Source organism: Eubalaena glacialis, chromosome 2, assembly GCF_028564815.1.
Source record: "Eubalaena glacialis isolate mEubGla1 chromosome 2, mEubGla1.1.hap2.+ XY, whole genome shotgun sequence".
Taxonomy (NCBI): domain Eukaryota; kingdom Metazoa; phylum Chordata; class Mammalia; order Artiodactyla; family Balaenidae; genus Eubalaena; species Eubalaena glacialis.
Window position 1 is genome coordinate 20,475,067 of NC_083717.1, and position 27,424 is coordinate 20,502,490.

At 37.8% G+C, this 27,424-nt stretch overlaps 1 protein-coding gene across 5 annotated transcripts; it reads right to left on the minus strand.

The window, feature by feature from the left end:
* SEC61A2 (SEC61 translocon subunit alpha 2) lies at positions 1-26,806 on the minus strand. 5 transcript variants are annotated; one of them, XM_061179380.1, is made up of 12 exons: positions 26,683-26,806; positions 24,474-24,541; positions 23,318-23,383; positions 16,746-16,824; positions 12,709-12,840; positions 12,474-12,583; positions 8,155-8,308; positions 7,005-7,165; positions 6,488-6,685; positions 3,872-4,063; positions 3,295-3,371; positions 6-801 (listed from the first exon to the last, which is right to left on the minus strand). In XM_061179380.1, the coding sequence occupies exons 1-12, from the start codon at positions 26,687-26,689 to the stop codon at positions 477-479; spliced, it is 1,569 nt and encodes a 522-aa protein (XP_061035363.1). In that variant the 5' UTR covers positions 26,690-26,806; the 3' UTR covers positions 6-476. The 5 variants fall into 5 exon arrangements, with proteins under 5 accessions (XP_061035348.1, XP_061035363.1, XP_061035356.1 ...); XM_061179373.1 differs by lacking the exon at positions 26,683-26,806 and adding an exon at positions 26,447-26,539 and having other exon boundaries at positions 7-801; XM_061179351.1 differs by having other exon boundaries at positions 714-1,084.
* Positions 26,807-27,424: the final 618 nt, after the last annotated feature.

The window sequence follows — 27,424 nt, forward strand, 5'->3', positions numbered from 1 at the left end:
CAACACAACCAAAAGTTTTATTAAATAAAATTTTATTGTCTACTGTTTACACTCATGTTGCTGCTATAAAGTACAACAACATACACAGATTCCTAGCATGAATTACTCATTGTTCACCCCCACTGAACTACAGACATTGCTTGAGAATTAGATCTTTGCTTTAGGGATTAAAACAAAAAAAAATTGGGGCATAGTATCTTGAAGAGTATTCTCAAGTGACGTGTTGGAATTCGAAGGCATAGCCAATACGGTAAAACAGCACCGACTGTGCTGTCCCTGGGAGGAAAGGGGAATGGAAAACAGGCAGAGTAATTATAAGCAGTTGTTTCTGGTGACAGATTTGACTCTGAAAGCTTGATTCTGCTCATCTGGGCTAAGTGGCTGCTTTGAGGAGGAACAAATAAAACGGGGGAGGGTGGGAATGTGGATACTATGAGATAAAAAAGTATAAAAAGTAATTATATCTAAAATATAGATTAGATATAAATGATCCAGAACTCATTAAATAAGCTCAGAAATACTGGAAAGTGGCAATTTGAACTACATTTATTTTTAAACAAGTAGGGGGAATACTGAGTGTCTTGAATGTTGTGTGCAAAACTGATCCATGTCACCATCTCACCGTCACAACCGAACATGGCAAGGCGGGTACATTGGTTTCCAGCATCACAGGCAACACTGCATGTAGGTTTTTTAATGAATAATGTAAACTTTAGTGTTAAGGCAGCTGGTACTAATGCTGCACACAGGCTTAGCTCCGTGCCCATTTCAGGAATGAGATGGTCAACACTTGAAAACAAACTGTGAGAGAAGAAAAGGGGAGCCAGCATTATCTGACAAAAACAATGAGTCAAAATATTTTCCCTTTCACACACACAAAAAGAAATTCTGGAACATTTAGAAAAACAAAGCACCCATCCCGCCAACTTCAGCCTGTTCCTTAACAAATATTTCAAAATACTGATAAATAATGGTGACTGCAAGCAGAATTCCAGTGCCCGAGCCAATGGCCCCGAGGAAGTCGGCCAACACCGACAGGGCGCCAATGCACAAGCCCCCAAACGCAGCCGCCGTGGGGATGTACCTGGAAGACAAAACCCCGAGTCAGGCAGGGGAGGCCCACGGGAAGGGGCAGCAGGGGGCAGCAGTAACGGGCAGAAGAAAATTAAACTAACGTGCCAGGGAACTGTCCGCAGTACTGACGGTTCATCCAGGGCTGTGCACAGGTATGTGTTGATGAAAATGATGAAAGGAATGGTCTAACTCCCTGATTTCAAGAAACCAGTTAATAGCCAAGAAAGGCAATACATGATTTTTACAGCAGAAGAGGAGAATCCTCAACTGTGATTTAAGTATTGGAATGTTTAATATTGTTTGTAAGTGGGTAACCTTTAGCTCCCTCTTGTAGATGAAGAGTAAATATCAAAATGCTTTCTAAGTATCAAATTTATGTGACAAGATTTGGATGACCCTATTCAACAGTAATTCAACCTTGGCCACATGTTAGTATCACCTGGAGAACTGTTAAAAATAATGGGATTGTATTTAAAATACTCCAGAGGGGGAAAAAAGATGGGGGCGAGGGACCATGGATGGGGAAGACAGTAGATGAAACAAGAATGGGAGAAGGGTAACGACTAAAGCTGGGTACAGTTGGACGCAGAGGTTCATTATACCACTCTGCAATCTATTCCATGTTGTAAATAAAAACTTTAAAATACCAATGCCTTTTCAACAAATCGTTCTGGAACACTTGGCTATCCACATGGAAAAGAAGGAATCTGGACCCCTATCTCACATGAAACAAAAATGAGCTCAGAGTGGTCACAGACCTAAACATAAGAGGATTAATCTTTGTGACCCTGGCTTCTTAGATACAACACCAAAAGCAGCACAAAGAAACCAAAGGAGAAATAGAAAAACTGAACATCAAAATTAAAAACTTGTGCATCAAAGGACACCATCAACAAAGTGAAAAGACAACCCACAGAATGGGACAAAATATTTGCAAATCATTTACCTGACAAGATACATCGAAAATATTTTTTTTAACCTTATAAACAGTAACAAAAAGACAACCCAATTAGAAATTTTAAATGAGCAAAAGAGACATTTCTCCAAAGAACATATTCAAATGGCTAATTAACACATGAAAAGATGCTTAACATCATTACTCATCAGGGAGAAGCAAATCAAAACCACAATGAAGAGGGAAAAACCACAATGAGATACCACTTCATAGCAACTAGGTGGCTAAAATCAAAACAAGAACTAGTGCTGGTGAGGACGTGCAGCAGCTCCAGACACTGCACCTGGATGCAGAACGGGGCGGCTGCTCCCGAGAAGGGTCGGCAGTTCCTCAACACGTTCAACACAGTTACTACCCAACCCAATAGTTCCAATCTGAGAGAAGTGAAAACATACGTCCACACAAGACCTGAACAAGTACGTTCACAACAGCATTATTCATGACAGCCAAAAAGTGGAAACAACCAAAATTTCCATCAACTGATGAATGGACAGACAAAACATGGTACATCCAAACAAGGGAATATTATTCACAAATAATGAATGAACCCCCAAAACATTACGCTACGTGAAAAAGATATTCACAAAGGATCTCATATAACTCCATTTATATGAAATGTCCAGAACAGGCAAATCTACAGACACTAGATAAAAAGCCTGGGGCTGGGAGGTGGGAGGGTAGGTAGGAATGGAGAATAACTAATAGGTACAAGGCTTCTTTCCAGGTGATGAAAATGTTTTAAAAATTATATTGTAATGATTACACACTCAGAATATACTAAAAACAAACTGAAAAACAAAACCCCACTAAACTGTATATTTCAAATGAGTAAATTACATGATATGTGAATTATATCTCAATAAACTTATCAAAAAACAAAAAACTGATGCCTGGGACCCACCGCAGACCAAATAAATCACAATTCCTAGAGGCGGGATATCAGTATTTTTTAAAAGCTCCCAGGTGATTTTAAGTGCAGCCAGACGAGGACCTCTGACCTACAGCATTTTAACACTGGGCTGAGCAGTGAAGGGAACATAATTTCAATTAAAATAATAATTTAGGTGTCAATTCTGATGTGGAGAACAATTCACTTTTGTGTTAAATTTTGGTTCTTTTGTGTTAAGTAGAAGAAAAATGCTTCAAATATGAATTTAAATAACATCTGAGAACAAATGATAGATTGAAAAACCAAGAACACGTGTGTGTATGTAACACACATTCTCTCTCTCCTATCAAAGACTGAGTCTAATGGCCTTCCTTACCTATTAAGCTCATGAACCATAGAGGTATCCCTGTGGCCCCTCATTACCATTTGCTGTTCTTTAAGCTGTTTAGCTACCTGCGAAGAGAAAAACAACTTTTAAAATCAAACTCTATTTCACTGTTTACTACTAGGTTCTGTGTGAAGTGCTCTCCACACACTAACAAGTAAAATACGGGAAGACTGAAGTAGACACTGTCATATCATAATATTCCCTGAGGCTACAATGCTGCACAACCACATTAGCCATACCTTAAGCCAGGGTTTCTCAATCTTTCCTTAATTATCACCTCCCTAAAGAGAAATTAAATACTAAGGAATAAGACTTTGTCGGGTAGGGTTGAGCTTTGGATGGTCACAAACCATTGTAAAATCTAAGAATTTTTCACTTTCCAGGAACTACCTGTAGTTTTTAACTCCCTGGGGATGACATTACCTCATGCTCATTCTCATTACCTCATTCTCATTAAGAATGTATGAATTTGAGTTTAAATTACAAAAGTAATTGTATCAATTACCATTTGACACCTAAAAATTATGAATTTTTTTTTTCATTTTCAAATAAACCAAATACTTACATCTTTGGCTGAGGAACCAGACACCTCTATCCACGTCTTAGAAAAGAATGCACATGATCCCAACATGAAGATGATATAAACAACCACATGGACAGGATCCTCAAATATGGCGCCCATGGACTCAGGAGGAGAAAGGTAGTAACAAAGGCCCCCCACTGGGTAAGAACGAGCAGGTCCTCCCCCACTGACGTCCTATAGAACAGGAATAAAAAGCACAAATGGTCACATTTCTGTGACTTTTCAAACTCCTCAAAAATTATGACGATGTTTTAAGTTCAAAGCACCAACAGCTAATGATTCTATGTAACTTAAAGGATTTACTTTTGTGTCTGATCTCTTCACTCTTACAAAATTATATAGTGAGTAAAAAAAAAATTTATATAGTGAGTGTCTATTACATAAAAGACATTGTGAATATATTAACAAGAGCAATTTTTTAAAAAAATTATAATACTTCTATAAGAAGAATCTTCCTTCTCTTCCTGAAGACAGGAATAGATCACATCGATCTCTGATAACATTTATAGTCAGAAATTTTCTGAACTATGTAAGAGTACATACATATTCTTTCACTTCAAGGTATGCTATTAAGAATGCAATCAACTGAAATATTAACAGAAGACTAACGACTCACTGCCTAAACTTTATATGATTTGTATATTGTAAAGAGTAGTCTTTTAATAAGTATAAAGGGATTTTTTTACCCACACAAACATTTAAGAATTTTTATAGTAAAAGAAATGGGAATAGCATGTATTTGCTCATATTAAATAAAAGTTCTGGGCATAGAGGGTGGGAAAGCAATTTCTGGATGCAATGATTAAAATGTCTGGTTCCTGAATTTACAATTTCCAAATGATTCATTTACTGTGCCCCTAGAATCACTGATTCCAAATCAAAAGCCCTGACAAATTAAACTTCCCAATAGCTCTCTCACTTTAAAAAAAAAATCTCATTAAGATCACAACACAATCTATACAACCACTCAGTGCATTTATTACTGTGAAATTATCATAGTAATAATGACTGCCAGACTATTAGCTCATGAGGGGAGGGACAGTACCTCCCCTCACCACAGGCAATCCAATTTCTGTTAAATGAATGGAAAAGGAGTCCAGCTGACCCTTGAACAACGAGGGGGTTAGGGCACCGACCCTCCATGAAGTCGAAATCCACATATAAGTTATTGTTGCCCTTCTGCGTATACGGCTCCTCCGTATCCGCGGTTCTGCATCGCAGGATTCAACCCGCTGCAGACCGTGCAGTACTGAAGTGTTTACTACTGAAAAAAACCTGCGTCTAAATGAACCCGTACAGCTCAAACCCATGTTCAAGGATCAACTATTCCGGATAAAGGGAATCATACTTCCTTCAACTGCCTTTCAAGAATTACTGTCTCATCCTATTAAACTTTACATTTTAAAAAATGGCCTTCAGTAAAAGCAGAAAGATACGTCACTACAACTTACAATACAAAAGGTAGCACGTTAAGACAAATGCATAGAATAAGCACCGTATTTCAGGAATGACTGTAAAAAAAATAATTCTTTGGGGGAATACAAATTCTAGAATTACATATTCTGAAAACAATAAAGGCTCTTACTCTTCTCTAATTCTGTAGTTTTAAGGGGGAAAAAATACTCCTTGGTCAGGTGAAAATTTAAACCAGTCAAAATTCAATCCTGGACTTCCCTGGTGGCCCAGTGGTTAAGAATCTGCCTGCCAATGCATGGGACACGAGTTTGATCCCTGGTCCAGGAAGATCCCACATGCCGCGGAGCAACTAAGCCCGTGCGCCACAACTACTGAGCCTACACTCTAGAGCTCACGCGCCGCAACTACTGAAGCCCGCACGCTCTAGGGCCCACGTGCCACAACTACTGAGCCGCGTGCTGCAACTACTGAAGCCGGTGCGTCTAGAGCCCGGGCTCCGCAACAAAAGAAGTCACTGCAATGAGAAGCCCGCGCACCGCAACTAGAGAAAGCCCATCCCGCGCGCAGCAACGAAGACCCAACGCAGCCAAAAAAAAAAAAATTCAATCCTACAATAACTCACACCTCAATCACAATGTGGCTGGATTGCTTTAGAAGGAGCTATGATGAAAATCTAAAAGAGGAAGGCAGAATTTACTGGATTCCATTTCTAGCAACTGTTCTCTCTTCAATATAATTACGTGCCTTTCTTATTTACTGCCATTTGGGCCATGAAAAACGGCAGGGGAGGCAGGAGAGGATGATTTCAGTATCCTATATAATCAGTAAATAGCTTCTTTGAAAAAAACATTATTCCAGACAATAGTGGAATAAGATTACAAAACAGGGAATCACTTTCATAAGAGCAACTGTGATTTTAACCTAAAAGATCACTCAAACGAGATGTGAAAATGCTTCCTAGACGTAAAATAGTACAAAGTACTCGGCCAATCTGTTTTACAATGCTTACAGTTTTACAACTCTTCCAAATAAATGATAAACTGTGCTACAGGTAAATGAATCTGGAAATGTTATATATAGCAACTGCTTCAATTATGGCTCATCTCTTTCAGTTAAAAATATAAGCATGAAATGCAAATTACAATAAATTTGAATACTTAGAATAAATAATGAAATACTCACAGCCCACTGTCCTAGTAAATTTACTAAAAAGTTGCCACTAAATCGAACTGACAGCATCTGGGAAATAACATACAGGTTGGACACCAGGGCCGACTGCAGGATGATGGGGATGTTGGAGGTGTAGAAGAGCTTGATGGGGTAGCTGCTGTACTGCCCTCGGTACCGGGCCGACTTAATGGGCAGGTCCACACGAAATCCCTGAAAAAGGAAGCTTAGGAGTAAGGCGGAGGGGCTGCACGTACCACGACTCCAGACGAGGCAAACAGTCACAGGAGGGACTATGCAAAAGACAATGCTAACAAACTTTCCCTTCCACAGAGACACACAGAAATAGAAATCCTTTTCTATTTCATAATCGCTAATATTTTGCACCTCAGAGTCTAAACGATGGAATTATTTGCCTAACTAGATTTTGAAACACTGACTTAGCTGCTAACATTTCAAATGGTATTCTCCTCTTTAAGAGCAAAATAAAAATCCACACTCCACTTAACTTCAGCGAAGAAAGTATACTTACCTGAAAATATATAACAACAGCAAACACGAAAACTGTAGCAATGAGGTTCATGAGATTGGGTAAATTCTGACGATAGAAAGCCTCCCTTAGAGCTCGAACTTTGTCTGTCCTGGTGGCCAGTAAATGAAAGAGAGCTATGACTGCACCCTCAAACTCGGTACCTGATAAATCAAGATAGAAATCGGCTGTAGCTTCATTACCCAAAGTTGTCCCAAAAGTCAAAACAAATAACCTTGAAGCTCCAGTACAAGGCAGAAAATATGAGTCAAAATAATTCATCTATGTTTACTTTATGATACAGCCATGTGTGGAGCTTCTAAAAAATATTTACATCATTGAGGCAAATATGTCTTTTTTTTTTTTTCATAAATCTGAAGTTTTCTCAAGAGACTATTCTTGATGAAAACAGACAAAGTAGAATAAACCAAAGCAAATATTTAGTTCATAATGATTTGCCTCACTTTTACTTTAGGGAAGGGAAAAGAACATTCGGAGGTGGGGTGGGGGGAGATGGGGAAAAGAAGCAGCAAAGCAGAATAAAGATGTCAGAGTTGAAAGACAGACATTACTCTACCAAGCTTGCCTTTAATTCATTTTACTAAGTATATTAATAAACCATCACCGCTATTTTCTTAAGGCTGGGACCAGGTTAGATGTTAACCATTACAAATCTTGGATGGCATTTGAGAGAAGTGGAGATGGGTAAGGGGAAACACAATGAAATATTTCATAATTTAGGTGCTATTACAAAGCCAAGGAGAACAGCAGCGAAAGTAGTAGTACTCCCTGATGATGCAATAAATAATGTTTTTTTAATCTGAAATCCACTACCTTTTTATCCCTCTAGGAATGCTGAAATCAGTCAAAATCAATGACTTCTGCAACAATGGCTTAGGCAAATAAATTTTTTTAAATGTTTGCAACCACTGAAATTTTAAATGAGCAGAGGCTAAATTTTAGATACTATTCGTTCTGAAGCAACAGTTCATACTCCACCAATCTCTGCTTATTAGCTTTGGAACACCTGACACCCGCTGTCGCCTGGGACAGCAAACCAGGGCGTCTGTCGGCACGTCCTGCTCCACCACCTCGTGCTCCTCTCCGCACACACCCAGCCAAACCCGTGCAGTTGCGTCCCTGTGCGTTGTACCTCTGCCAGTGTTAATGGTAGTGGGACTAAAGGCCTTCCAGACAATGGTTTCACAGATGTTGGTGGCAATAAAGAGGGAAATCCCAGACCCCAAGCCGTAACCCTTCTGTAGCAGCTCATCTAACAGCAGCACAATCAAACCAGCAACAAACAACTGTGGGGAAAGAAATGCAAGTAAGCTGAAGCAAGAATAAACTCAGAAAGGGGCAGTGAACACCACTGACTACTTTCAAAGTACAGGCATTTTCAACACTAAAACCTAGCCGATGCAGTATCACTATTATGACACCCTGCATCTAACCCGATTTAGTTTCATCAGAAGCCAATTCTGCAAATGAGAGGATTGGAAATGTTGTTACATTATAAAGCAGACATTTTGACTTTTAAAGTATATTTATATTTCTCTTATAATGTTTAAATAAGGCCTATTGAAAAGCACCCTAAAACAAAAATGTTCACAGTTGTAGCATTTATGACAGCAAGAAACTGAAAAGCATTCCAAATAGCTTCAAGTAAGTAAAAGACCAAATGAATTATGATACAGTAACAAGATGCAATTTTATAGGCCATTAAAGGAAAAGCATGTGAACTATGCTGATACATTTTTAAGTATTATAGATTTTATATATGTGTATTATATATAATATAAAATATACAATAGAATAAGTCAAAAAGTAGAGCACAAATATGTAAACAGATTATAACAATGTAAAAATGCATTCAATACATACAGTGACAAAAACTTAATGTAAATCTGAAAACAATTAAGGGTTCACCGGGTTCTTAAGTTCATGATTTTTTTTTTAAAAAAAGAAAGCATACTAACTTTATGTGAAATTGAAAATTCTTAATTTTCCTGTTGGAGAAAACATCAGTAAAAGTATGTATCAATTAGAAATAATCCATAGCTTTGCAAGTGACCTCTCTGGTCATGTGACTCCTTCCCCACACTTCAGTAACCTAACCAAGGGGGGAAGAAAATGTGCTTCTAGGCCCCCAATCTCACACCTGTCCCCACTTCAAAGACACCCTCCTATAGACGTGAGGAGATGCCCCTCCACTCCTCCCAGCTCTGAAGCCTCCCACCCTCGTTCCTTACTCAGTTCACCCAATATCCCTGTTAAGAAAGAGAAAACTACAGTACACCGTTTGAAGCATGCTTACCTTACAGTGTTTTTTCTTTTCCTTAACTGTCATTTCAATGGCTGTACAGAGCCTAACTTGTCTGTTTACAATCTTTAAGTTTGAATTTCAATGGACTGTAAAAAAGGTAAAATTCTCAAAACTTCTGAGAGAGCTCACAAATTCTTTACTGTTTGAAAACCAAGTTTACCGATTTGACAAGATAAAAGACAAGTTAGGACTTAGCTACTGAGATTTTATTTTGACCACAGTTATGTAATAAGTACATACTCCCCATCAGAAATACAGAAGCCCACCCTCTACAGGGCATGACAGCTGTCCACAAACCATCAGCCAACCAGACAGTGTTATCATGGACTTCTAATTAAATGACCTGTCCAAGGTCACACAGGCAGCTCTGAAACAACGATAATTCTCCAAACCCCTGTTCACACCAATTTCCATCAGACTAGAGGGTGATTCATTTATATCTGGTGAAAATCAAACTCGTGCTTCTCTAACTGGACAAAGGAATTACACAGAAACCTAAATGAGAAATGGTTTCTATAACTAAAGGAATAAAAGATGGTAAAAAGCATGCATGCCTATGCGGAGAATGAGAAATCAGAAACTGACAGCATCTCATTGACTAGAACAGTTGATAAAAAAACTGAATACTAATTGCATGCTCTTCTAGAATGTTCAATACATATGAATCTCTAAAGTATGTATAAAAATAGCACTTTAACATTTCAACCTTGCTCATGCGTGCACGCACACACACACAACTCAGTTTGACAAAATAATACTTACCTCTACTATGTGCCATGCACACTGATACTCTCTACTCTTTTTTAAAATTTTAATCAAGACCCACTATTTAGATTCCAAAACTCACTAGTGGAAAAACACTGACCATGTGAATGAAACAAGAATAATTAAGGTGAGAAATACCTTACATAACAGCATGCAAACAGTTTTCAAAATCTCTAGGTGGAAACACACTGATCTAATCACATCTCTTTAGCAAATCTACACATTTTCAATGTTAGCAAAGCCTTAAAAAGACGCAATGGGTCACTACCCACCTATGATCAAACGTGAAAAATTTCTCTACACATTAACACTAGAAGGATTAACCACAAGACAAATATTTGTGCACCAGAATTTATGTAAACAACTTAGTATATACCCACTTCACTTGTTTCGTTCCAGGAATTTAACTATTCCTTGATTTCTGGTACTGAAAAAAATTAAAATAGCTTAACTCCATTTTTTATCAATTCAAATCCATAACTGACTTCATAAGAAGTCAATACTTTCACTAACTAACCCAGAACTGGTCAGCTGAGGTTCCTTAAGAATATAAATACGCCCTTACTAAAATACTAGAAAAATTTTACTGATGCATAATGTTCTAAGAGCTAGATGCCAATTTTGAGTGTCTTTTAGAAAGCAGGGTTATTCTAACTATGGGTCATAAAGCAAATGCTGTAAAGAAACAAAATAAGGCAAAAGTTGGTGTATCAGTATCCTCACGCCAAAGAACTGAAAGATACTAAAACCAGTTTTCAGAGGATCTTCTTTCCCATCCACTGCAACTCTTCTTCCTCTAATTCCTCGGGGTTATAAATTTGCCAGTCAAATTTTTGTTTTTTATTTTTTTTTTTAATTTTCTTACTTTTTCTTTTTGGCCACACTACGCGGCCTGTGAAACTTCCCTGACCAGGGATCAAACCCGTGTCCCCTGCAGTGGAAGCACGGAGTCTTAACCACTGGACCACCAGGGAAGTCCCAAGGTGTTTTTTAAATGGAGAAATAATGACAAAGTTATCCTTTAAAGAAGTGTACCTTATACCAAATGGGAACTCACTGGGGCTCAGAAAACTACCTAATAGTCCATTAAAGATTCCTCCCCTGGTTAAAAGATGAAATATTTCCATTTCATTAGAAAAGCCCTGTGATATGTGATATGTGTTAGTGATGCCCAGTAAATACCTCAACAATCCCATTCTCCTTGTTCTGAATCATACTCACTAAACAATCTTCTTACTATGATTTGTTTCCTATAAAAAAAAAAAGATGGTCAAGCATGCCAATCCGAAATGGTCGTATTTCTCAATGTATACATATACTAATAAACTGGTGTTTTAGTTTTATTTTAAACTATTTTTCTGACTTTGATCCTTTTGACCATTAAAAAAATTTTTTTCCTAAATTAATCCTAATTTCATAGAGTGAACAAGAGGCATCTCAAGATAACCAGGACTCTAGACGTTCAGTGTTTAACTTAAGCAAGCTTCTTTTCAAAATCCAGTAAATAACTATTATATAACTTAAGTACAGTCCATTCCTGGGTAACTTCTCTAAAGGATTTTTAAGGACTACATTAGAGAAATAGCTTCCAAACTTTACACATTTTAAGATACTTAGTAGAGGGAAAATCATGTTGGCCTTTAAAAATTCCATTCCAAAATATCCATTTAAAAAATCCATAGGATATATATATGTGTGTTTATATGGTATTTCACTTACTGTAAGATACTATTATTTGTAACGCTATTATGTGTGCCATTAAGAAAGAAAAAAATACTTCAATTAAACTATGACACAATAACCTATTACAAAGAATTTTTTATTTTCTGCTTATAAAAAAGTTTAGACTTAGACATAGATGTTTATCATCTAACTTGCTCTTTCTGTGCCTCTGTTTATATACAATAACTCTTCATTTCAATAACAAATCACAGCAGACTGTTGGAAGACATTTTAAACAGCAGTTAAACTCAACAACATGTTATATCAACAATGCATATAACCAAGTGATATAAGGACGATATAAACAGCTTTGACCAAGTTGACGTACACATGCAGGCAATGCCTACCATCACGACCGCCACCTGGCTGACCGCACGTGTGACCGCATCAACTCTAAGAAAACATCCTGATTTCAGAGACATCAAAATGTGAAAAATGCGCATCTTAGAATCAGTGAAATACAGTTGATTGATCCATAATTCTTTATTAGACATCTACAGGGCTATTACAATAAATTTTAATTTTTAACATCAACACAACTTATACATGTCACTTCAATAAAGTAAGAAAATGAGTATGTCAATCACCTAAAGAATTGTTTCAAAAGAAAAAAAGGAACAAACTTTTTTGTTATCCATATGAAAAATTGGATTTCTTACCTGAATGATGATAAGGAGACAGATTCCAGCACCCATTTCAGCGGGATCCCCATACATGCCCGTCATGACATACACAATGGCTTGCCCAATGGTAATGATCATACCAAATACTGACAAAAATTGGGGGAAAAGGAGTACATGCTTATAACCAAACACAAAAAAGACTAGAAAAACATCTTTGCCACAAAATTCTCAAATTTGGAAAAGGCTCTTTATTAATTGTATTGATGCTCACATTTCTGGGCTCCATTGAATAGGGCTCTATCTTTGGGTGTATCTCCAACTTCAATGATTTTGGCTCCAGCTAACAACTGCATAATCAAACCAGATGTTACAATTGGGGAGATACCCAATTCCATTAACGTTCCTGTAAAGGAAGGGGAAAAAGTAAATAATCTTTACGATATCCAATGCAGATTAATTTAGAAGAGTCCCAGTCCTTAATTATGTCTATGAAATACATGTTAAGTTAACAAGCAAATTTTCATTTCCTAAACATTAACTGCTAAAAAAACCCTCTCATTTATTAACACAACCTCACAACAATGCATTGAATCAAAATTACTATAAATACTACCAAAATGTAAATTTCTGTGAATTCTAAACTTAAATTGTTAAAGAAATCCTTTGAAAGAAATTGTCCAAGATTTCTGTCCAAATCACTATTTTTAAAATTTACACTAAACATTTTAACGCAGGATTTTAAAAGCCCAAAAATTAAATAACAAGTTAATAAAAAGATGATATTTAAGAATATCTGTGACTCTCCTAATTCAAAATATAAAATTATATAGAAAGTCATCAAAATCAATGTTGTAGAATATTGAGTGGCATGAAAAATGTTAATGACATAGTGGATAGGAAAAATATTCAAAAATAGCATGTACAGTTTGATTTCATTTAATATTTAAGTGGAAAATCATTTCCTGTTATTTTAGTCTGGTTATCAAGATGTTTCTATTGTTAATGAACTTATCTACGAAGCAGACTCACAGACATAGAGAACAGACTTGTGGTTGCCAAGGGGGAGGGGGTTGGGAGAGGGACGGATTGGGAGTTTGGGATTAGCAGATGCAAACTATTATATAGAGAATGGATAAACAACAAGGTCCTACTGTATAGCACAGGGAACTATATTCAATATCCTGTGATAAACCATAATGGAAACGAATATGAAAAAGAATGTATATATGTATAACTGAATCACTTTGCTGTACAGCGGAAATTAACACAACATTGTAAATCAACTATACTTGAATAAAATAAATTTTAAAAAAAGATGGCATCTTAAATGGATTCTTCATGTTTTCTCAGATACTTCCTCAATGGTAAAAGATAAAAATATGTCTTATCGTTAAAGCTAGTAGGCAGGTAGGTAGATTTCTTTTTATATCAAATCACCAAAATGTAAAACTGTCAAATGGATCTAGTCCAAAAATTAATCCAGTCAAGCTTTAATGAACATTTCATTTAGGAAATATGGCACTTCCACACAGTAGGGAAAAGAAGGATAAATGGACCTTGGCAAATAACTGGCCATTTATAGAAAATTAAGCCTAGATTCCTTATCTCATGACTTACATTAAAATAAAGGCCACAGATTTAGAAAATATAACCATAAAAGACAAAATACAAAAGTACCAGAAGTGAGTATGCTTATAATCTTGGGGGAAAAAAAGCCTTTCTAGGCCTTTCTATAACAAAATACATAAAGGCCACAAGCAAAAAGATGGACGATATGATTAGATACAACTATGAAACCTCCACGTGGCAAAAGACAGGGTAATAGTTAAAAGAAAAATGTTCGAACACAAGTAACAAAGAGCTCGTATGTCTAAAGGGCAAAGAATTCTTACAAATGAATTTTAAAATGAACAAACAGCAGGGAAATAAGTCAGAGAAAGACAAATACTATATGATATCACTTATAAGTGCAATCTAAAAAATACAACAAACTAGTGAATATAACAAGAAAAGAAGCGGGCTCACGGATACAGAGAATAAACTAGAGGTTACCAGTGGGGGTGGGCGGGGGCAATACAGGGTGGGGAGTGGGAGGTTAAAACTAATGGGTATAAGACAGCCTCAAGGGTGTGTTGTACAACACAGGGAATATAGGCCCCCCCCCCAAAAAAATAGAAAAATAAAAAAGATAAATGGCATGGCCACTCCCAATAATGCTCTTTTCTCAGGAAAATACCAACAACATAGGAGGAAACCCCAGCACCCAAATCTGTACTATGTAACCCTGAAACTGTAACCAAAGCTGGCTGGGTCTGGTGGAAATCCTGGTAATTTGTAATTCTGAACTGAGAACTGAAGAACCCAGGAGTTGCTGAAGCTAGATCACAAAGACAAGGTTCCCTGTCCCTGCTGCTGAGGTCTGAAAGCTGGTTCTCTCTCCACAAGGCTTAGTTGTTCTACCTCCTCTTTGGGTTCCAAAAAATGACTAGTATCCTTCCAGTAAATTCCATTTTTGTGTTTAAACCAGTCAGTAATTTCCTATGACTTATAACAAGTCCACTCATAGAAGAAATACAAATATTCAATAAAAATATAAGATGATGTTCAAGCTCACCAACACATAAAGAAAAACAAATTAAACAACAGATACCAATTTTTACCTGTCTAACACAAAGACTAAAGGACAAATATTATCCACTGTTGGAAGAGAAATAGTCATTCTCATACACCATAGCAGAGTGTGTAAAATAATTCAAAGCTTTTGGAAGACAATTTAACAGTATCTATCAAAAATTTAAGTGTACATTCCTTGTAAACAAACAAACTTCTAGAAATTCATTCTATTAAAAACTTACAGAAGAATGTGATAATAGTCATGGTAGCATTGATTATAATGATATAAAATTGGGAAAAAAACTACATGTATGACAGCAGATCCTACAGGCCTTACAGTCATACCTAAAACACACTCCTCACTGTCTACAAGCCTCATAATCTGGCTCTTGGATTCATCTGCAGCATCATGTCCTACCACATTTCCCCTTCCCTTTTTTCTTCCAATCACACCATCCTCCTCATTGTTCTTGGAACACATTAAGCATACTCGCACCTCAGGGCCTTTGCACTTGCTATTCCCTAGAAGGTTCCTCCCCCAGATCTTCACACGGCCTTCTCTCATGTCCTGCAGGTCTCTGCTCAAATGTCCCTTCCCCCTCCCAAGATACAGTTCATGTAGAGTCTACCTCCCCAAATAGAGTAACATAAACTCCACAACAACAGCATCACTGTCTTGATCACTGCTCTAATCTCAGCACTTAGCACAAAGCTCCACTCATAGGAAGAACTCAATAAATACCTGAATGAATGATTAAAGAAATCATGGCACATCCATATAATGGAATAGTATATGGCCATTCAATGAAATAGGTCATCCAAGATATTAAGTAAACACACCAAGTAGCAGAATAGTTATACAGTAGATCTTATTTTTCAGTTTTTAAAAAAAGTATATAAATTCATATATATGAATATATATTCAGATAAAAGGTCTAGATGGTTATTCACCAATCTGTTTTCTTCCTAGGAGTTACCCCTGAGAAGCGAGACCTTCATTTTCAGCTTTATACAAATCTGAAATGTTGGTGCATTTTTTTATAACAAACAAATGTTATTTTTTGATGTAGGAAAAAACCCACCCCAAAAGCCCCTCCTGATCCAGGCCCTCCCTATCTCTCAGCCTCACTGACCAGCATCCCCCACCCGAATCCCCGGCCTGCACCCCGTGTCCTCATGCATGTGTGCTGTGACTCAGGCTTCCCTCTCCCGACAGTCCACAGGCTGAATTCCAACCCAAATGCTCTCCCAGCATCATCTCCTCCCTGGCACTGCAGATCAGTCTTTCAGTCCCATGAGAAACTCAAGAATACACTTCAGAGAGTCCAGGAAATCTCCTGAGATTTTATGAAAAATCTGCACGTGTGAATGTACGTGCATTTTTCTAGGGAGAGTACAGATAAATTTAATTAGATTCTCAAAGGAAACACGACCCACAAAAGGATGGAGAACCAAAGCTCTAGACAATACTAATCACTCCATTCTGTCGTAACTCTATACTCTGTACATACTTCTATTATTACAATAAATACACAGTTTTGTAATTATCTTCATGTTTGTCTCTTCTCCTAGGCAATGAGTTTCTTTTACCATATACTGCCCCTCCCCATAGACATCAAAAAATCGTTGTTTCTACATTTTCACATCTATTTGATGTCAGTACTAACATGGAGGCAAAAGAAAAGCAGCATATACCTCTGTTGGATGCAAGAATAACTCTCATCCAGTAGAAAGGATCTGCAGAATCTGATGACATGATTCCAAATAGTGGTATCTATAAGATTACATAAAATATTTTATAAAAATGTATTATATAAATTAAGTTTGAACTTAATTTATAATGCATTCACTTAATATTTGCAATAGTTAAAAAAAAACCACTACTTCTCATGTTCAATAACAAAACAAGCATACCTTAAAAGTAAAGTTCTTTAATGAAAATAAAAACAATGGGAATCATTACCTACAACATTTCACTAGTAAATATTCCTATCAGTATGGAGATTTGTTGCACAACAATGTGAATATATGTAACACTACTGAACTGCACACTTAAAAATGGTTAAGTTGATAAATTTTATGTTTTTGCAATGAAAGAAAATGCTCCTATCAGTACAGGATATATCTACCACATCACAGAATAATCTTGGAAAGCTATGGGTACTAGTGACAGCCACGGCCATACTCCAAATGTAAGACTGAAGATGAGATATACAGTAGAATACTATGCAGCCATTAAAAATTACACTATGAAGCTTGTAACAGTATGAGGATGTGCTTATGTTGTAATATTAAGTATAAAACAATGGTTCTCAAACTGGGGCAACTTTGCCCCCCCAGGGGACATCTGGCAATATAGGAAGACACTTTTGGTTGTCCCAACTTGAGGGGGCTGCTACTGGCATTAGTGGGTAGAGGTCAGAGATGCTGAACATCCTACAATGTATGGGACAGTCCCCCACCGCAAAGAATTATCCAGCCTAAACTTCAGTGCCATTGTTGAGAAAACCTAGTATAAAAAGAATGGTATGAAATTGTATAAATAAAGTAAAAGATCAACATTGTAAAAATATGCATAGAAGAAAAAACTAGGTGTAAATATTTTTTAAAATCTTGAACAGTGATTATTCACAGGTGGTGGGATTATTGTTGATTTTTTTCTTCTTTATTCTTTTCAGCATTTATCATATTTTCTATAATGAACACATATTACTTTTTAATCAGAAAAAAAAAAAAACCTTAACTTCAGAATGCTTCCTATTATACGACCCATGTTTAGAACACAGCACTTGGCCATAACCCCTCCCTCACCACGTGGGAGAAAAATACACTTCCAATTTCAAAAACCTTCCCTATATGAAGTTGATTTAAAAAAAAAAAAAAGTTCCAAAAGATGCTGCCAGCAATCTTAAACAGGTCATCTGGTCAACCTAAACCTCTTTGGACATCTGAATATATTAGCTGGGTTAGCAAAAGCAAGAAGCACAATATTTTGTGTGCACCCTATAGATGCAAACACTCTTCAGCTAATGTGCGAGATGGGGAGAAAGGAAGTTATTGAATAAAAACCAATTAACACTACAGGATAGTCCATATCACAATATTCCCTAAGTGGGGGAGAGACCAATCAATCAAATTACTTTCCTTAATTGAGTCTTGTAGAGATAGCCATTACCTCCATGATTAGATGCTTTGCAGGGTAACAAACAAGAAAGTCAGCCAACCATCCCTAAGTAATGGTATTCCCTCCGTTCCCGTAGTCAACAGGATTAAACTCAGTGTCTAACTTTACTCCTCTTAGTAAATTCCATAGTTACAGGACCACGTCCAACAAGCGCAGCAACAGGAGCTATTTTCTATGACTCTCAAAGTTGCAGAGGTTCAGGCTTTGCCCTATATTACATAAAATAATCAGTTTCAACTTCACAAAATACAGTATACACTTCAGAGAAACAAGCATTTCATGCTTGAATGGAAACCCTGAACCAATCAGATGGACAAATAGAAAATTAGTAGTAGGGATCTCCAAAGGCAGTGGGCACTGAAACCAAGCAAGATATTTCTGGGCTAAAATGGCAAGCCATGATCAAGTTACAGAATTTCCCTCCCCAATACATAAGAAAACACATTTTGCAAAACATGTAAAATAGTAAAAGAATTTAAAAATCTAAAGGAAAAAAATCTATAAAGCAGCCAAACAAGAAAAAGAATCATAAACTTGATGGTCATGGGCGGGGAGAAAACAACAGACAATTGAGGAATAGGGACTCAGCATGAAACTGCTCCAACCATCACAAAGGGAAGGCCACAGAATCCCCAGAATCCCCACAACACTCCAAATCTGGAGAAGAGCGGGCTGCACAGATATCCTAATCTTTCCTGCCTCCTTTGGCAGCTGAGAGGAAATGGATGAGAGAAGCCAGGAACGGGGCTCTCTCTGGTGCAATTGACAATTACAGGGCTACACTGAATCAGGAACTGGGGAGCGATCTGAGGCCAGCAATGGAATAAAGCCCTCCTCAGTCAGTTGGTGAGGACCCTCACAAGACACGTAACAAAAGTCTAGCAAGAGAGCAGAGCCCAGGTGGCATTTATGGCACTTCTCTCAGCTGGTCTCACCTCCCACCATTCCCTCAAGCTAAAAAAACACTATGGAGAACACGAGACCCCAAACCCTTCAACTGTGGCTGGGAGGGGAAAACTGTGGCTCTCTCTGTTTGAGATTCAGTGGAAACAGAATCAAGAAATCACCAGCCCTGGGCCAAACTGCCTAAGCGTGAGAAAGACAAAAAGGTACAGCTTGACAACCATGTAAACACATTACAGAAAAAAAAAAAATGAAGTAACATAAAATGCATAAATTAATTTATGGCATGAAACAGTCATGAGAAATGTCACACTTTAAGAAATGTAACTCAAGTTATGTTTTCTTCTTCTTGAGTTTTCTTGGGTTCCAGCTGCAAAGCTGCAAATATTTACTATCTGGCCCTTTACAGAAAAAATGTTTGCAGACCCTTGGATTAGAAGATTCAATATTGTTAAGATGGTAATGCTCTCTAAATTGACCTATATATTCAAAGCAATAAAAATCATAATGCCAGGAGGCTTTCTTAAAGAAAATGACAAGCTGATTCTAAAATTCAGATGGAAATATGAGTGACCTAGAATAGACAAAATCATTTTGAAAAGAACAAAGTTGGATGACTTTTACAACCTAATTACAGGACTCAGTTTAAAGCTACATTAATCAAAAGAGTTATGGTTTACCATAACGATGGAATATCATCAATGGAACAGAACTGAGAGTACAAAAATAGATCCATGCTTATATGGCTAACTGATTTTCAACAAAGATGCCAAAGTAATTCAATGGAGAAACGAGAGCCTTTTCAACAACTGGTTATGCATATAGAAAAAAATGAACCCTAACCTTACCTCACGCCATACACAAAAATTAACTTGGAATAGATCATAGACCAAAACATACAAGCTAAAACTGTAAAATATTTAGAAGAATACAGGAGAAAATCTTCACAACCTTAAAATAGGCAAACATTTCTTAGATAGGAAACAAAAACCATGAGCAATCAAAGAGAAAGATAAAATGAACTTCATCGAAGTTAAAAACTTCTGCTCTTCAAAAGATATTGTTAAGAAAATGAAAAGGCAAGCCATAGACTACGAGAAAATATTCACAATACATATACCTCATGAAGGACTTGTATCCAGAAAATATTTTTAAATGCATATAATTCACCAATCAGACAAAAATGCAATTTTTTTTAATGGGCAAAATATTTGGGGAAAAAACACTTTACAAAAGATAAATACCCAATAAGCATATGAGAAAGCTGCTCAATATCATTTACCAGGGAAATACAAGTTAAAACCTCACCATGGAGAAAAGAGAACCTTCCTACACTTTGATGGAAATGGAAAACAGGAGGGTCCTTAAAAAACTAAAAATAGAGCTACCATAAAATCCAGCTACCATAAAATCTCACTCCTAGGTATATGACCAGAGAAAACTCTAATTCAAAAAGATACATGCACCCCAATGTTGACAGCAGCATGATTTACAACAGCCAAGACATGGAAGCAACCTAAGTGTCCATCAGCAGGTGACTGGTTTAAGGTGTGTGTGTGTGTGTGTGTGTGTGTGTGTGTGTGTACGTGCGCGCGTGCGCGCAATGGAATATTACTCAGCCATAAAAAAGAATGGAATATTGCCATTTGCAGCAACATGAATGGACCTAGACAATATTATACTTAGAGAATTAAGTCAGAGAAAGGCAAATATCATTTATATGTGGAATCTAAAAAATAACATAAATGAATCTATAAACAAAACAGAAACAGACTAACAGACATAGAAAATAAACTTTATGGTTACCAAAGAGAGACGGGGGAGGGATAAATTAGAAGTACGGGATTAACAGATACAAACTGCTATACATAAAATAGATAAGCAACAAGGATTTACTGTATAGCACAGGAAGCTATATTCAATATCTTATAATAACCTATAATAGAAAATAATCTGAAAATATATATATATGTATATAACTGAATCACTTTGCTGTACACCTGAAACTAACACAATATTATAAATCAACTATACTTCAATTAAAATAAAAACAAAAAAACCCTCATCCATTAGAATGGCTAATATTAAAATGCTGAACAATACCAAGAATAAACAACGATGCAGAGCAACCAGAACTCCTATACGGCACGGCTGATGGGACCACTTGGAAAAGAGTTAGTTTGTCACAAAGTTGAACATACATTTACTATAAACCTTAGCAATTCTACTCATAGGTATTCACCCAAGAGAAATGAAAACAAATATCCACAGAAAGTCTTGTACGGGAATGTTCATAGCAACTTTGTTATAGCCAAAATCTGGAAACAACCCGAATGTCCAACAACAGGTGACAAGATGAACAAACTGTGATACAATCAACATGGATACAATCAACACCATGGATGAATCTCAAAAAGCTGATGAAGAAGTTAGACACTGTATCACTCCATTTACATGAAATTCTAGAAAAGACAAATCAAATTATAGAAATCGCAGATCAGTGGTTGCCTGAGAATGGGGTGAGGTGGGAATTGACTAAGAAAGAGTACAAGAAACATTCTGGAGTAACAGAAATGTTCTATACCCACTGAGGTAGTAGGTATGTAGATGTATACATTTGTCAAAATTCTTTAAAATGTACACTTAAAAATAAATATATTTTGCTGTACATAAATTATACCTTTAAAAAGTTGATTTTTTTTTTTTGATGGAGGGGAGGGGAATTTCCAAGATGTTAAAACAAGACGGTAGGAATATGGATGATTCTTCTTTTTTTCTACTTGTCTGTATTTTTCAAAAGTTCACTCTCCCTGACCACGCAAAAGAATTTTCAACAAAGTATAATAGTAAACTATTTTAATGATCAAATAGTTTCACTTTTCAAAAAAATATATTTGGCTTTTCCCCAGATTATGGACTTTATTTGTTCTACTCCTTCCTCATGTAATTTTTTTAAACTTTCTTATATGTATATTGGTACTTTTCAAACCCTCAAAGAACTTTACGTAAATTATCTAATTTAATCCTCACAATACAATAACCCTGTGACATGGGCAGGTCACATTTTATCCTCATTTTATGAACTTAATCTCTGTAAAATTTTACTAAAAAGCATCATTGAACTTTATTAATTTATAAACACAGAATATCCCTAGGATTCTAAAATTTGGCTTTTGGGGATTTTTTAATTAATACATACTATTTACAACATGATTAAAAGCAAACAAAGTGGAAAAAATTTGCCCTATACGTGTCAAAGATTTAACACTTTTATATATAAAAACCTGTCATAAATCAATTTCCAAAAAAAAAAAAAAAATCTCAAGAAAAAAATAGGTAAAGATCATTAACTGAAAAGGGGAAAGAAGAAAATATGTTCAAACCCACTAGTAAACCAAAAGAAATACACAGTAGAAGAAGATAACCATTTTCACTATCAACTCAGATTAAAATGATGATGCTCCTATTTACAAAAGCAATCTAAATGTCCATTGACAGATGAATGGATAAAGAAGATGTGGGGTGTGTGTGTGTGTGTATATATTATATACACACACACACATATATGAACATATACACACACATATATACTATGGAATATTACCCAGCCATAAAAAAGAATGAAATGATGCCATCTGCAGTGACATGGATGGACACAGAGATTATCATACTAAGTGAAGTAAGTCAGAAAGAGAAAGACAAATACCATATGATATCGCTTATATGTGGAATCTAAAATATAACACAAATGAACTTATTTATGAAACAGAAACAGACTCACAGATATAGAGAACAGACCTGTGGTTGCCAAGGGCGGGGGGAGAGGATGGATTGGGAGGTTGGGGTTAGCAGATACAAACTATTATATACATAATGGATAAACAACAAGGTCCTACTGTATAGCACAGGGAACTATATTCAGTATCCTGTAATAAACCATACTGGAAAAGAATATGAAAAAAAATATGTATATGTATAATTAATCACTTTGCCGTACACCAGAAACTAAGATAACATTGTAAATCAACTACACTTCAATAAAAAATAATTTTTAAAAAATGATGATGCTCAAAATAATTCAGTATATTTACTATTTGAACTAAAATAAGTTTCTCAAATTCTAACCAACCAAGACCTTAGAATAACAGTACAGACATTTGTTTAATGTTTGGTTACATACCTGACAACATACTAAGAAGATGAAGAGAGTTATAGCAGTCCATAGTACCTTCTCTCTAAACTGGATCTGTGCAAGAAAACAAAGAATGATCAGTCAAAACCAAGAAATAGCAAACATAAAGAAAACTCCGTATTAAAGCTTAACCAGCATTCCCCATCATGACATGCTCCTATTATTTACTCTTAAAATACTCTCGCCCTAGTTAGTAGCAGCTAAAGCAAACAGCTAAACTTCTCAAACATCTTTCTTTACTTTTTCGAGAATTAAGTACAACTTAAATACAGGCTGGCCTCAAGGCATTGTACCACATTAATTGAGACTGAAAAGGACGAAAAGACACAGATCTAATATGCACACATTTCAGTTAACACTGTATTGTGCAAAGCTAGGACTGCCTGTAATATTATTCTGTGAATGTTTCATAGAATATGAAAAGCTAAAGTTTCTTGGGATGCCTTACATGTAACTGGAACAACTATTTTTATAACCTCAAAGCAATAAAAAAAGAAATATACTTCTAAATAAAACAGTGAGTTTAACAGAAGTCTTACTTAGCTATTTTTAGTCCCTATTCTGGTTAGTTCCATGCAAAATTGAACATACAGTAAAAGAGGAATGTCTGGGAACTGACCAGTTTGGGATTAACAATATTTCTGGAATTGAAATGCCTCAGTTCCAAAAGGGTACAATGATGGAAGAACAATTAGATGTGGTCAATATCTTCCGAATGCGTTTCTGTGATTTTTTTCTTTGCATTGAACGAATCAAGAAATGGGAGGTATATACCTGCACAGCTGCAATCCATTTATGTGAAACAGTTGTACTCATCAAAACTGACCCAACAGACTGGGTCATTCCTAGTGCGGTAGACCACAATGGACAGGAGAATACTATATCTTATAACACACAGACCAAAGAAACACTTGGTTTGGAAACGTTACAACTTAAAGAACAGTCATTTTTTAAACCATGAGATAAACTAGATTTAAAAGGTCTACACTAGTTTTATTCACTTTGTGCCTCTTGCAAGGAGAAGGAACAGGTAATATTTTTCCAATTACAACCAGAAAAAGGTTGGGGAAAATAAATCAATCTAGATAGTTTAACAGAATAAGTCATTTAGCTACCCTCTATATTACTAAAATATTATACTTACTTTCCTTTCAGGTTTCTGAATTTCTGGTAGAACTGCACAGAAAGGTTTGATAACTTCTAAAAATTTGACTGTTAAAAAATAAAAAAAGAATAAATGTCCCTATTACAAAGTTTTTAAAAAGAGGTGTATCTTTTCACAGAATCAAATACAAATGTTTTCTTTTAATGGCAATCCATCCCACCCACACCCCCCAAAATGAATTAATCATAATGCTCTCCATTTCAAATACATAAGGGAAGAGAAATAATTCACGGGACAAAGGAGCCCAAAAGGTTTAAGGGCTGGTCAGCAGAAGCAAAGTAATACAAGTATCCTTGTACCACAATTTTGCTTCCTCATGCTTGAATCCCACCCCTTCTACATACACAGAAAAGGAATAATTCAGTGAGCACCACTACATCAAAAAGAGCAAATGCAGTCTACTCACAAGACCATGCATTACAGAAGGAAATAGGACATATCAGAGAAGGAAAGTACAACAGGAAGTGGGCTGTAACTGCAGGACTGACTTAATTTGGGACTGAAAAATGCTGAAATGCATAAATGAGAAAGATCACGGAACAACCTTCTATAGGTAGGTTTTCAAAGTACTGTATACAATCTCTACTTCATTTCACTAAGCCGCTATTCATTGCTTGGTCGCTCTCCCACAAAAGGATCTCAAAGTACTTGTGTATGTACAATCATCAGCCCAGAGAATGACAACTACATTTCATTAGAAAGTACTGTTTTCCCAGACAACTCGTAATATTGAAAAGATAAACCAAGGTTCTTTAAGGATAGGCACTCTCTTCTGGCACGGCTTAAGTCAAAGTCCTGCCAAAGAACTGAAGGATGAAGATGATAATCTCTCAGTCTCTGCCAGCGTCTATAATGTACAGAAACACAAAAAGCCACAACTAGGTGTTAGTTATGATCATCTTTTCTTACAAACACTGGATTCTGTATATATGAACATCAGGATATTATTTTTAAACTGACATGGGTAATTACACTTCAGCAGTTAGCCAAAAGTTGACCACACTATATTTTTTTTCTTTTTTTTTTAATTTATTTTATTGAAGTATAGTTGATCTGACTATACTATCTTTTTATAAAACCTCTCAAAATGATGGCAGCCACTGATGTTTGACAGAATTCAGAAATTCTCATGGGCAGATGTTTGTTACCCAAGTACCATTTCAGACGATCTGGAAAGCAAATCTGAATTATGAAAGTGTTCATCTCTAATGTAAAACCAATGTCAATCACATCGGGAAACTTCCTAGAATCCCTTTACCCCTTCTCCTTCCCACTTCCACCCAAGCTACCCTCCCTGATCTCTTGGCTTACGATCATCTGTGTTGGAGTATTCATGTAAAAAGCAATACTTTTTTGTCTGCCACTTGTCTATTCTTGTGCTGCAGAATTTAACCCATTATACTGCTAATTCAAGACCAAGGGTCTCCTCTACTTCCTTTCCAGCTTCCCCCAAATGTCCACTAGTTAGCTAGCTGGCCAGTGGGTGCACAGCTTGGGTTTGTGGGAATCCATTCATACAACAGTCACCCCAACAGCTATGTAAGTATACCTGTGAAAGTTCCTGGTGTTGAGGGTTTGGGAGAGGGCCCTCAAAAGATCCCCATTATGCAAGGCCTTGTCCCTAAGGCTTATACAACCTGAGACACGCTGAGTTTTCACTACACGCTACAGAATGACTGAAATGAAAATTTTAAGGAAAACTTTATGCCACCAATCGCCTCCTTTCCTCCCCGAAACTACACGCCATGCATCACTTTTTAAAAAAATGAAACAAGTCAGGGACCTTCATTCATCACAACTAACATGCTAAGGAACGGTGATTTGGGACTAAAAATATGAGTTTCCTAAGCTCCTGAAAAATTAAAAGTGGACCAGGTTTCCCCTGGTTCCCTAACTCCCCGCCCCCTAAACCAATGGCCTCTCCGCGCCGTGCGCCGCTCCTCGCCACCCACCGAGATGCGCAGACCCCCGGACCGCCGGGTCCCGGCCCCGCAACCGGCCCGGGCGAGGCCTCGCACGGCTGGAGGAGCCTCCGCGGAGGCCCCCGGCTCGCGCCCTCCTCAGCGGCCCGGCGCAGCCCGCGCCTCCCCGGCCCGCGGGCTAAGCGACCCCGGGCGGTCGCCTGCCCCACCGCCCGCGGCCCGTCGGCGCCCGCGCCCCCGGCGAGGGCCTCGCCGCCGCTACTCACTGCCCATGGCGGCGGCTACAGCGGCCCAGCGGGGCCCTGCGACCTCGGCGCGGCCTTCGCTCGGGTCCCGCGGCTCGGGCCTCAGCGCTCGTTCCCGACGCGCTCCGGCCCGCCCCGCGCAGGCTCCGCCCCGGTCCACGTGACCCGCGCGCCCACCCCGCCAGGCCCTGCCAGGCCCCGCCCCCCGACAACAGCCTGGCCGTTGGCCGCCGGCGCAGCTGACGTCCGCCGCGTTGCCATGGCCACCGCCGGCTCTCCCGTGGGCGTCCTCCCGTGGGTGCCGGGAGCTGGGAGCCTCTGTGAGGCCAGGGCCGCCAGGGCCTTTCCGCTCTGAGTACCTCTCCGAGCTCAGTGTCCAGCAAGGGCCGTCTCCTCGACCGCGGCTCCCGGGCGCCCCGCGGGGCAGGTCAGGACCCAGCCAGAGCGGCCGCCCCAGGAGCGCGGTCCGGGGTTCGATCTCCAGGACTGGGGCTGAGAACGCCCCCAGAGCCGGCGTGACCCAAACAACCTTTTTATTTTGCTTCCATCTTATTGGAACCACTAGGAAGTTTTCAGAAATTTGTGACTCTTTGTCTATAGTTAATAGCTTCTGAACTCTCCACTATCTAGTACTTTTTTTTTTTTTTTTGGCCTCGCGGAGCAGCTTGCGGCATCTTAGTTCCCCCACCAGGGATTGAACCCGCGCCCTCGGGAGTGAAAGCGGGGAGTCCTAACCACTGGACCGCGGGGGAGTTCCCTCCAC